The 13,625-nt window shown below is 43.6% G+C and overlaps 1 protein-coding gene across 2 annotated transcripts in view; it reads right to left on the bottom strand.

Annotated features, from left to right (window-relative positions):
• The window catches only part of rab3c (RAB3C, member RAS oncogene family), a 145,846-nt gene that overhangs the window by 26,149 nt on the left and 106,072 nt on the right, over nt 1-13,625 (bottom strand). For both annotated transcript variants that reach the window (XM_055634691.1, XM_055634682.1), the window contains exon 3: nt 9,867-9,985. In XM_055634691.1, coding sequence (XP_055490666.1) covers nt 9,867-9,985 — 119 coding nt within the window. The remainder of the gene's footprint in view (nt 1-9,866; nt 9,986-13,625) is intronic.

Raw genomic sequence — 13,625 nt, 5'->3', positions numbered from 1 at the left:
TGCATTTGGCTCACATCCCTCTAAACCAGTGGTTCCCAACGTGGGGCGTACGCCCCACAGGCAGGCAATTTGATTTTTAAGGGGGGCAATTGAGCGCGACTGAGGAGGTCTGGGTCCAAATTTTCGATTTTTATTTTTTTGGATTTTCCATCAGGTAAACATATGTAGTTTATGTTTCAGATGTTATTTTGAGTAAATAATTTTTTTGGGGTAAAAAAAGGTCTTTATTGTGTAGTTATTACATAATCACCGCACCATCGCTCTTCATGCACGTCGCACGAAGCGTGCGAGGTCATGGGAGAACCTTATTTATTGAATTGGATTTAGAAGTTCACTTTTTAAATGATAAGAATTATATATCACCACATGGGGGGGGGGGGCATCAGGATTTTAGAGGTGATTAGGTGGGGCATGGCCAAAAAAAGGTTGGGAACCACTAAACCTATTCTATCTATGTTTAAGAAGGAACTGCAGATGCTGTAAAATCGAAGGTAGACAAAAATGCTGGAGAAACTCAGCGGGTGAGGCAGCATCTATGGAGTGAAGAAAATAGGCAACGTTTCGGGTCTGAAGAACGGTTTCGACCCGAAACATTGCGTATTTCCTTCGCTCCATAGATGTTGCCTCACCCGCTGAGTTTCTCCAGTATTTTTGTCTATTCTATCTATGTACCTGTTTAAATGTTTCTTAAACTTGCGATTGTACCTGCCTCAACTACTTCCTCCAGAAATTCGTTCCATACACCCACACACTTTGTGTAAAAAAAGTTACTCCTCAGGTTCCTATTAAATCTTTCCCCACTCACCTTAAACCTATGTTCCCCTACTCGATTCCCCTACTCTGGGGAAGACATTCTATGTGTTTACCAGACCTATTCCTCTCATGATTTTGTACATCTCTATAAGATCATCTCTCATCCTCCTGTGCTCCAAGAAATAGTCCCAGCCTGCTCAACCTCTCCCTATACCTCAGGCCCTCGAGTCCTAGGCAACATCCTCACAAATCTTCTTAGCACCCTTTCCATCTTGATAACATCTTTCCTATAACATGGTGCCCAAAACTGAACACAATAAATGTGGCCTCACCAGCATCTTATATAACTGCAACATGACCTCTCAACATCCATACTCAATACTCTGACTGACGGCTAATGTGCTGAAAAAGCACATTTCAGCTGATGGTGGATTGGAATTTGTACTGAAAGTTTTTTTCCATTATAGTTGCCTTGGCCACTTGATAAACATGGTTTTCATCATTTGTCAGTCTATCTTTACACCCGTTTTGTATCAATTTAATAAATGATTTCATTCTACATTTGATTTGCAAAAATCCATTTTTCTTCCAACCCTGCACTTGCAAACTCATAAATGTTATCAATAATTCATCAATTTTGAAATTATAATTAAAATGTGTAACAAATATTGGTACTTCCTGTGAGATTTTACTTCATATGAATCGATTTCTGTAGAGTGCATGTCTGGTGATTCGCCAGCGTCTTTTATACTGATTTCCACAATTCCTTCATTCAGAAACACGAGGGGGCCACCCAGCCCTGCTCCACCACTTATCAAGCGCACAGCTGAACCATCTCAGCTCCACTTTCTGGCATATTCCCAGATTCCTTTTTGTATCTTTGTTAATCTCTGCAGTGAATAAACTGAACAACCAAGCCATCAAGGCCATCAGGTGGAGAAGCTAGAAGATTCATCATCCACAGAGTGAAGAAGTGTCTCCTCACCTCAGTCTTATTCTAAGTATTGCCAGGATCATCCTGGGATCCCTGCCTCAAGGCTCCGCATCCAGAAGAATTATCCTCCTTATATCCAACCCATAACCCTATAAACGTTTTGAATGTTTCAATTAGATCTTCAAGGAGAGGGGGAGAGGAGGGAGGGAGGGAGAGGGGAGAGGAGAGAGGAGAGAGGGAGAGAGAGAGAGGGAGGGAGAGGGAGAGAGAGGGAGAGAGAGGGAGAGAGGGAGAGAGGGAGAGAGGGAGAGAGGGAGAGAGGGGAGAGAGGGAGGGAGAGAGGGGAGAGAGGGAGAGAGGGAGAGGGAGAGGGAGAGAGAGGGAGAGAGGGAGAGAGGGAGAGAGGGAGAGAGGGAGGGGGGGGGGGGGGGCAGCTCGTGGGGGTCCAATCTGAGAACCGTGAAAAGTAACGGGGGGACCAGCCGATCGTGGCTTCCGCACGGTGATGCGCAGCCACCCGCGTGCAGAGCCGGGCCGGGGGGGACCAGACGATCGGGCCTCCCCGGAGAGGAGGTCGTCCCCTGTGACGGGTAGAGAGAAGAGGGGAGAGAGGGAAGGAGGAGAGGGGAGGAGGTGAGAAGAGGAGAGGGTGGGGGGGGAGTGGAGGGGAGCCGGCCGAGTGAGTGGGCTGCGAAATGAGGATACAGAAGCGGCCTCCGACTCTCTGGAAACCCACAGCTGGAAAGAGCGCGCAGTCGATGGGAGGGACGGGGCTTCATGAGCTGCGCCGACAGTGAGGAGAAAGCTTCTGCAGCGCGTGAAGCACCGCTGACCCTGAGATCTGCAGAACAAAGATCCTATAGCGGAGCTGAGCTGTAGAATCTTTGTTCTGCAGAATGTTCTCGATCTTTCTGCGCCTTTTGAAGAACGGGGGGGTGGGTGGGCTTACATACCTCGTGGAAAAACTGCGCATGCGCGTTGACAGCAGGGGCATTAATTCAGAGCAGCGGCGGGGGGGTAGGGGGGGGGGCACGAGCAAGTGTTATTGTAATGTCAGCAGCTGGGCAGCAGGCAGATTTTTAAAAAAAGGTCAGATTGGTCAACAATTTTAATTAAAAAGTCAGAAAAATAATGTACCAAATGTAGAGGAGTGGATTTCTAAAATCACAAGAAAAATCTCTACTGAAATATGTAAACATTTCCCCGTTTTGGCGTCTGGTTTTTGACGAGATACATTTCAAAGGCAAAATGACACACACACACACACACACACACACACACACACACACACACACACACACACACACACACACACACACACACACACACACACACACACACACACACACACACACACACACACACACACACACACACACACACACACACACACACACACACACACACACACACACACACACACAGTTTTTTAATAGATACTAGACCAAGTGCAGACCCATTGGGTCTGTTTCCCCAACGCGTGTCTGCGGCGTCACACTCACACTAACCACCCCCCAAAACACACAGGCGGGGGGAGAGGGTGGTAGAGGGAGGGAGGGGGAGACGGGGGTGGGGAGAGGTGAGGGTGGGGAGAGGGAAAGAGAAGGGGAGGGGGAAAGGTGGAGAGGGGGAGATTGGGGAGGGAGAGGGAGAGGGGGGAGGGGGGAGAGGGGGGAGAGGGGGAAGGGGGAGAGGAGAGGAGGGGGGAGGGGGAGGGGGAGGAGAGTGGGGGGGGAGTGGGAGAGGAGAGGGGGGGCGGGCGGGCGGGAGGGGAGGAGAGAGGGGGGAGAGGGGGGAGCGGGGTGTTAGAGGGGTGGGACAGAGGTGGAGAAGGGGGATGAGGGGAAGGGGAGATAGGGGTAGGGGAATGGGAGGGGGAGAGAGAGGGGTGGGGGAGGGGGATGGAGAGGGGAAGAGTGGGGAGTGGGGGAGAGGGGGGTACTGGGGTGTGGTGCAAGAGAGAGGGGAAGGGGGGTGGGGGAGGGGGGAGAGGGGGGAAGGGGGAGGGGTGGGAGGGGGGAGGGGAGGGGGAGAGGAGGGAGGAGGAGGGGAGATGGAGAAGGGGAGAGAGGGGGGGAAGGGGCGGAAGAGAGGGGGATGGGGAGGGGGTGAGAGAGGGGGATGGGGAGGGGTTGAGAGAGGGGTGGGGGAGGGGGGGGAGAGGAGGGAGGGAGGGGGGGGGAGGGAGGGGAGGGAGGGGGGGGAGGGGGGTAGGGGAGAGAGAGTGGGAAGAGAGTGGGATGGAGGGGGAGAGTGGTAGGGGAGGGGAAGTATGGGGGAGGGGGGGTAGGGTGAGAGAGAGGGGGAAGAGTGGTGAGGGAGGGGGGGAGGATAAGAGTGGGGACGGGAGAGGGTAGTGGAGGGAGAGGGGTGGGGGAAGGGGGGAGGTTCGATTTTAACATTTAAAAATAAATTGGATAGGCATATGGACGGGAAAGGAATGGATGGTTACGGTCTGTGCAGGTAGATGGGACTAGGTGAGAATAAGTGTTCGGCACAGACTAGAAGGGCCGAGATGGCCTGTTTCCGTGCTGTAATTGTTATATGTGTTATACGGTTATATCTCAGCGTACACAAGGTGGTGACTATAAATCGTGGACGCATTGGTGATAATTTTCCAATGTTCGATAGATTCTGGATCAATTCCTGGGGATTTGTGGGTAGCTAATGTTATCCCACTGTTCAAGAAAGGAGGGAGATGGAAAGCAAGAGCAGTTAGCCTGACATCGGTGGTGGGGAAGATGCTGGAGTCAATTAGAAAAGATGAAATAGCGGCACATTTGGGTAGCAGTAACAGGATCGGTCAGAGTCAGCATGAATTTACGAAGGGGAAATCATGCTTGACTAATCTTCTGGAATTTTTTGAGGATGTAACAAGTAAAATGGACAAGGGAGAGCCAGTGGATGTAGTGTGCCTGGACTTTCACAAAGCCTTCGATTATGTCCAACACAGGAGATTAGTGGGTAAAATTAGAGCACATGGTATTGGGGGTAGGGTATTGACATGGATAGAGAATTGGTTGGCAGACAGGAAATAAAGAGTTGGGATTAACGGGTCCCTTGCAGGATGATGGGCAAGGCTCGGTGCTGAAACCGCAGCTGTTTCCAATATACATTAATAATTTAGATGAAGGAATTAAAAGTAACATTAGCAAAGTTGCAGATGACACAATGCTGGGTGGCAGTGTGAACTGTGAAGAGGATGCTATGAGGATGCAGTGCGACTTAGACAGGTTTGGTGAGTGGGCAGATGCATGGCAGATGCAGTATAATGTGGAAAAATGTGAGGTTATCCACTTTGGTGGCAAGAACGGGAAGGCAGATTATTATCTGAATGGTGTCAGATAAGGAAAAGGTGAAGTTGAACGAGACCTGGGAGTCCTAGTACATCAGTCACTGAAAGCATGCAGATACAACAGGCAGTGAAGGAAGCTAATGGCATGTTGGCCTTCATAACTGGCGGGATTGTCAATTGCTGAGAGAATGGCGCAGCTGGGCTTGTACACTCTGGAGTTTAGAAGGATGAGAGGGTATCTCATTGAAACATATAAGATTGTTAAGGGCTTGGACATGCTAGAGGCAGGAAACATGGTCCCGATGTTGGGGGAATCCAGAAACAGGGGCCACAATTTAAGAATAAGGAGTAAGCCATTTAGAACGGAGACGAGGAAACACTTTTTCTCACAGAGAGCGGTGAGTCTGTGGAATTCCTCAGAGGGTGGTGGAGGCAGGTTCTCTGGATGCTTTCAAGAGAAAGCTAGATAGGGCTCTTAAAAATAGCGGTCAGGGGATATGGGGAGAAGGCAGGAATGGGGTACTCATGGGGGATGATCAGCCATGATCACATTGAATGGCGGTGCTGGCTCAAAGTCCGAATGGCCTGCTCCTGCACCTATTGTCTGTTGTCTATAACAAGAGGAGTTAAGTATAGGATCAAAGAGGTCCTTTGGTAGTTGTACAGGGTGCAGGTGAGACCACACCTGGAGTACTGTGTGCAGTTTTGGTCTCCTAATGTGAGAAAGGACATTCTTGCTATTGAGGGCGTGCAGCGTAGGTTTACCAGGTTAATTTGCCGGGATGGCGGGAATGTACAGAAAAGTGTGATGTGTTGCATTTTGGAACTTCAAAAAAGGGCAGGCCTCTGGGTAGTGTTGTAGAGCAGAAGGATCTAGGTGCATGGTTCCTTGAAGGTCGAGTCGCAAGTAGATAAGGTGGTCAAAAAGGCTGCAGTGTTGGTTCACAATGTCATATGATGAAAGAATGGAGCGATTGGGCTTGTATTCACTGGAATTTAGAAGGATGAGAGGGCATCTTATAGAAACATATAAAATTATTAAGGAATTGGACACGCTAGATGCAGGAGACACATGTTCCCGATGTTGGGGGAGTCCATAACTAGGGGCCACAGTTTACGAATAAGGGATAGTCCATTTAGAACTGAGATGAAGAAAAACTTTTTCAGCCAGAGAGTTGTGAAATTGTGGAATTCTCTGCCTCAGAAGGCAGTGGAGGCCGATTCACTGGATACATTCAAAAGAGAGTTAAGCCCCTGTCCCACTTAGGAAACCTGAACGGAAACCTCTGGAGACTTTGCGCCCCACCCAAGGTTTCCGTGCGGTTCCCGGAGGTTGCAGGTGGTTGCTGGAGGTTACAGGTAGTGGAAGCTGGTAGGGAGACTGACAAAAATCTCCGGGAACTTCCAGGGACCGCACAGAAACCTTGGGTGGGGCGCAAAGTCTCCAGAGGTTTCCGTTCAGGTTTCCTAAGTGGGATAGGGGCATTAGATACTCTTAGGGCTAGTGGAATGAAAGGGTATGGGGAGAAGACAGGAACGGGGTACTGATTGTCGATGATCAACCATGATCACATTGAATGGTGGTGCTGGCTTGAAGGGCCGAATGGCCTACTCCTGCACCTATTGTCTATGTAACAATGTATCTATGTACCCTATCGGAGCTTCATCATATATTTTGAATAGTCCCATAAGATTGTATTGTTTATTTAAGGAGCCAAGTGAGGGGCATCTCATCTGCGTGACAATGGAGGAGTACAAGGAAAAGAGCAAGCTGTACATGGTAGGCTGGGGAGAAAATAGTCAGGACATTGTAGTGGTGATAAATCCAGCAATTCCATTTTCTGCATCCTCTATTTCTGCCACTATCCTACATGATTTGGTATAGTGCAAAATGAAGACCCAATTAAACAGATTCAGAAAAGTAATCGAGGGAAATAAATTAGTTAAAATAATTAGTTAGAATAGAAAAGTAAGTGTATATTATAATTTATTTTGTGTATCTTAAAAAATGATTTTGTTTACAATATATGTTTGACAAAAGTTGGGAATAATTTATTGACTATGCTGTTTTTCCCTTTTGCACCTATGAATTCTGTATTGGTTCTATTATTTTTTGATTACGGAAAAAAACAAGAGCTGTGTAACATTTTAACACTTATTTTGAGACAGAAAATTTCCGAATCCACTTTCTGGAGACAATGATCTAATCACATCAATCTGGTAAAACTGAATTGACATTAACAATGTGTCTATAACTGCACCCTGCCATGGCAACATTGGGAAATAAACATTTTTGTAATACACTGGAATTAGGTTTGAACGTTCTGCCTCCAAGATTTGTTGTACGATATACAGTAATGAATTCCAGAGAAGATAATGAATGGAGCCCATAATAAATTCATTTTAAACTGGATGATGATCCTTCCTGCTGAGTACATGACATAAACAACCACAAATGGCTTACCTTGAGGCAGTGTTAAGCCAACTGGATATCTATTTAATTGCCAACAGAGCCAGAGGGATTATGAAGGGAACATATTCTATATGGGAAGTTATTGAAATGTGCTTGCTTGGATGGTGAAAACAAATCCTATAGTAATTTCCCAGTAGGAATTAAGCATACACTTCTGAAGCAAAACCGGTGCAGAGCTGCAATGGGAAATGGGGTGGGGAATGAATGGCATTCAAGAGCAGCACAGGATCTTAGTTTGAATGGCATTAACCTGTGCTGGGGTGGGAGATTGCAACCTTCACGTGGTCCACCCTGTTTCGACTAATGTAACGTGCACAAACAAGATCAAATAGAACAAGTTGACCTTCAACTTTAGGCTGTGCACGCCATACTCAAGAAGTTTAACCTGTGCTCTACAATTGAATAATTTTCTCATGCAAAATTGGAACAATATTGGCGATGGTGGTGGTGGAGCCAGTTATGATGTAAGTCACTTTTAAATGTGCACATGAATATATAGGGAATGGAGGGATATGGATCACGTTCGACCAGAGAAGATTATTTTACTTGGCATTGTGTTCGGCACCAAAATTGTGTGCCATAGGGACTGTACCTATGCAGTTGAATTGTGCAAGTTATATCTAAACTATTCAACAAATATATCTCTCCATGAAAATAGAACATCATTACTTTCACTAAAATTTATATATTCTTCTCTCCACTTCCATTGAAATCGTAATTTTGTTTTTTTCTTTCTGAGTATTTGAAAATGTTCCTGGGGCATTCTCTTTCTAAGGTTTGCATTTCATTTTATCTTGTAAATTATTTAGGCTTGGGATTGCAGAAATATCTACCACTCATGCAGAAAACTGAAGAATATAAAATCGTGGATGGAATGAGTGTGCTGAATGACTATGAGGAAAAGTTTCTCATGTTTGTGTTACTCTCTTCCTCCGAAGAGGGGCAGTAGTAGACTTTCAGCACTATTAAGCAAGTGGTAAATACTGTAGACCCTAAAAAGGAAAGGGGCAGAAGGTTACCAAGTGTAGATGGGAATAAGGAGCTGAGTTTACAATTAGATCAGCCATAACCTTGTTGGTGAATGGAACAGGTGTAAGAGGGTGAGTGGTCTATCTTGCTCTCAATTCATTATTTTTGGTTGTTGTGTGTAGCCATATTTTAATGACATGTCGTAGTTTTATTTACCAATTGATAACTGATTTACTACGAAATGGCCCTTTGTAATTCTATGGTCACACCTAACTGCTGTTAAAACTGTGTCATTGAATCATACACCACAGAAACTGGCTCTTCGGGTAGCAAGTCAGAATCTTTTATTTAGGATGTAAATATCAAATACTAGTGGCATAGCTTTAGGTTCAGAGGGGCAAAGTTGAAAGGAGATGTGAGGGGCAGGTTTTGCAGTAGATAGTGGGTGCCTGGAATGCGCTGCCAGGGGTGAAGGTGGAGGTGGTGTTGGCCATTTCACTTTTGAGCCATTACTTCAAATGGTGCTGAATGCTTGATTCACCATACTAACAAAAGTGATTTGCATTAGGCTTACACAAGCAAACAGCTTCACTATGACCATGCAATAAATTGGTACGGCGCATGTTTATTTGCACATTTGATCTTCAAACCAGTGGAATGTTTCATATACCTAACAAGCAGGTATTCTGCCATCAAATCCTTGATTCGAAACACGGTTTGGTTTGATAAATGCAGGGTGGATAATCTATGCTTAGATCAAGGATTGAATTGGCCCTGATCTCTCAGCATTGTTTAATAACTGCATTGCTGCAGTATTTAGCCTAGTTTTCTCATAGTTTCCATTCCATTTCATTTCAAAATTATTTGAAAACATGTTAAAGGACAAACACAATTGACATTTACATTAGGCAATGAATACTTTACTACTGAAGCTTTAAGCCAGGTGAACAAATGTAGAATGAAGAGGGTGGAGGAAGAGGAGCTGGGCATATGTTTTAGAGGGCAGAGCAGAGCCAATGATTGTATTGTGCATTGATCGCAATGGGATAAGTAGGCGCTATGACAAGGAATAGTTAGTCATAAAGAAAGAGAGAAGTGAAGCAATCAAAGTGTGTGGATCGGTAGAGGTCAGAAGAGAACCGCTCAACATTTCAGTCAGCCTTAACTCTTCACCTTTTTTTCCCATTTAACCTCATAATGATAGTTATTTTAGCATGTTTTCATACAAAAAAAATTAGCAAGGCTCAGAATATGGGGGAGAGAGAAAATATTATTTTAAAGAGAATGGAGACAAGAGAGAGCACAAGATCACATTTACCATTAACAATGCTACGGGGATCTGGTTATTGTTAAATGAAGAAAACTGACATCAACAATTATCTGATCAAGCTGAAATGCAGTTCCTGACATGCAGTTTCTAAAATGAAAATCTTCATACTCACCAGTCCTGCACTGCATTGAAAGATTCTTCATTTGTGATGTCGTACATTAGGATAAAGCCCATAGCACCACGATAATAGGCTGTGGTGATGGTCCTGTAGCGTTCCTGCCCTGCTGTGTCCTACAAAAAAGCAAAGCAGCTCAATCAAAGAGGCTCTGAAGCTTACTTCAAATCTTTTTTGATGCGACTCAAACATAACTGCTGTAAAACCACAGGGATCTGTATGATTTCAAATGTATTCAGAATATGTTGAAATGTATTGCCGTGCTGACATAGCTTGCAAACTGGATTTTCTTTTTCATAAAACCTTAATATAAAAAACATTAATGCAAATAAGCCAAAGCTAGTTATACATGGATACCAAGTGCCGGAGTAACACTGTGGGGCAGGCAGCATCTCCGGAGAACATGGATGTGACATTTCGGGTGGGACCCTTCGTCACACTGATTGTGGTAGGTGGTGGGGGAGAAAGCTTGAAGAAAGGGAGGGGCTGGACAACTCCTAGCAAATTATATGCGGATACAGTTGAGGGAGTTTTGATACACAAATGGTTGCACAACGGCTAGAGATGAAAAGACAAAATGTGTGAGATAGAATACGAATTGTGAAGCCAAAGGCAGGAATATAGGTGAAAGTACAGGAGATTTGATCACCTAGAAAAAAGTCCTGACCCAAAACATCATCAATCAATGTTCTCCAGAGATTTAGTTTTGTTTAAAGATACAGAACGGAAACATGCTCTTCAGCCCACCGAATCCGCTCCGACCAGCGATCCTCGCAAATCAACACTATCCTACACACAATTTACATTTATACCACACCAATTAACCTATAAACCTATCTTTGGAGTGTGGGAGGAAACTGAAGATCCCGGCGGAAACCCACACGGTCATGGGGAGAACATACAAACTCCGCACAGACAGCATCCGTAGTCAGGATCGAACCTGGGTCTCCGGCGCTGCACGCGCTGTAAGGCATCAACTTTACCACTGTGTCATCATGCCGCCCTGTTGCCACTGTGTTGCCTGATGCAACATTCTTGCACTTTGAGTTCTATCGAAAACTATCAATGGATTAGAAATGGTTATTGTATAGTTTATAATTTTCTGTAATGAGTTGTGATATATGTTATAAAAACATAGAAAATAGGTGCAGGAGTAGGCCATTTGGCCCTTCGAGCCTGCACCACCATTCAATATGATCATGGCTGAACATCCAACTCAGTATCCTGTACCTGCCTTCTCTCAATACCCCCTGATCCCTTTAGCCACAAGGACCACATCTAACTCCCTCTTAAATATAGCCAATGAACTGGCCTCAACTACCTTCTGTGGCAGCAAATTCCAGAGATTCACCACTCTCTGTGTGAAAAATGTTTTTCTCATCTCGGTCCTAAATGATTTCCCCCTTATCCTTGAACTATGACCTGATATTGTATCTGATATGTTGCTGCAGAAGGAGGAAGAATGATTTTGTCTGAAAACAACTTGAAGCATGAGCACTCTTCAGTTTGTATATGTAGCATTGGTCAATCAGAATGGATTTCTTGATGGATAGGGTTCTTGCTTAGTAAGATTTAATCCAGAAATGGGTCTCATTCAAACTCATTGATTCGGTTTAAATGCTTGGCAGCCATCAATCGCAGATTGCAAAATAATGAGGAAATATTATGCAATAGTATTGCTCAACTGATAACTTCTGTGTGAGGAACGTATGTTAAGTTGCAAGAGAAGTACTTGGAGCTGAGGTTTTCAAAAATACATAGCCCACAAAGAAATAAAGAACACACACACACACACACATAGGAGAACAGATGGCTTATCATAACATGGAGATGTTGATGTAAATAGGCAGAGCTTTGTTTGCTTTGAAGCGGCTATAACTCTGTCAGAAGTTGTATTTGGTTTAGTTTGGTGTTTAGAGTATAGGTTATTAATGGGGTTCTTCTCAAGCCAAGAGCATCGTGTGTCCTTTCTTTATGGCACATCTTTGAGCTCAGGTGTGCAATAAAGGGGATTCATGGTTGTCTATATTGGGTTGTGGGCACCAAGGCTAGATAATAGTCTGTGATGTGGTTTGTGCTGTTTAAATGTATTTATGTTGAGATAAGAGATAAGGCATAGGTGATGGTTGTGTGACCTTTGTATAAGGGTGGTTTCTTATGTTTATAGAAAACTGAGAAAGTAACTCTGTTTTGATAATCTTCCATTTGCTGTGAGGAATGCTATTAGTGAGGAGGCCTTACATTCCTTTCGTCCAGAGATAGAAGGGGGAGGTTGTAATTAAACTAGACCCGAGCTTGGGAAGAAGCAATCAAGTGTGACAATTAGTGGCCTTTGTGTAGTTGGGGATTGTAGAGATAACTTAAGTCCTTACCACTTTGTAAGAATGGGACAAAACTCATATTTAATCCATAAGTAACTGTATTTGAACGATGAAGTAAGGGTTTTATTTGTGAAGTGTATTGTGTTTTAATTAGGATTGTAAGTATAAGACTTTGTTTAAATCTGAAGTTTTAGAAATAACTTTCTTTTCCAAAAGTAAAAATATATGTTTTGTGTGTATGTATTGTGTGATTGCTGTATGATGTGTATTTTATATTCTGAGAGGTGGTCTTTGAGAATTAGTTTTATATTTCTGTGCTTTTACTTCATTGAAATACAATGATTTTGAGCAAACAAGTTAAAGAAGACCACAGAGGGAAAAAAAGTGTGTAAAGGGGCCAGAAAAGGGAAAATCATGTGACTATACGTGGTGTCAATCACTGGAAAGGATTTAGTTGATTGGTTAATGCAAATAAGCTAAATGTATGGTAAACCATATTGATTGGTTAATAGTTTGCCACTCCTTCTGTGTCACAATTGTCTAATACCTACATAATGTGTTACGTTTGTATCAAAGCAGTAGCTCTTTCGACCTGCCCCAGAGTTTCTAGCTCTGTGTTGTAAGGTTTAAAGAATTATCCAGCACTGTCAGAATAAAGAATTGATTTTAGCAGCAATGGTTTGAATCAAGTTTTCTGGAATTGGACTGACAAAAGAACTCAGTTTAACAAGAACATAAACAAATAGCTCCATATTATTAAAAAAAGTTAAACTGTTCAGTTCAATTATTTAACAAACTCTGCAAATGTATTTTGGATATTTTCACCACACTTTCACCAGTAGATTTTTCTAAAGGAAGATTTACCTCTATAATCTTTGCTGCACTCTGTGGCTTGGCTCACTTTCATTGCAAAAGTCAAAATTCAGCCAAAAAGATATACTTGAGATCATAAAGCTGCAGTGTTCTCATTGATAACATAATGATAATATAATGATAAAAGGGATAATCAAATTTCTTTCCATGAATCAAGTAGTTCACTCTATTCCATTATTTGTAGAAGGCCTTTACAATTTTACACTGACCTGATCCTCCCATAATTATTTCATCTCTATATGGTATTAATTCCTGCCCTGACACTTACTTTCAAACCCAGTCAATTTATGAATTAACATTTTTTCACACAGTAGTTAATATCCGTATGCACTTGCTTGTATAGCCCTCAATTAAGTTCCCAACTGGATATTTGAGAAACCACAGCAGGTTATAGAAGAATCATATACAAGAAGGCATACACTGCTGCAGAAATCTTTCGTGTCAAATTCATGATGAATTATTGAGCATATTAAAGTATCACGTAGACAAAAACTGTGTCGAGGACCACTGGCATTAAACAATCATAATAATGACGAAGTGCAACAAAATTAGACATTTTTTC

The sequence above is a fragment of the Leucoraja erinacea genome, chromosome 1, assembly GCF_028641065.1.
Source record: "Leucoraja erinacea ecotype New England chromosome 1, Leri_hhj_1, whole genome shotgun sequence".
Classification (NCBI taxonomy): domain Eukaryota; kingdom Metazoa; phylum Chordata; class Chondrichthyes; order Rajiformes; family Rajidae; genus Leucoraja; species Leucoraja erinaceus.
The sequence above is the reverse complement of the archived record's forward strand: the minus strand, read 5'-3'. Positions and strand labels throughout refer to the sequence as shown.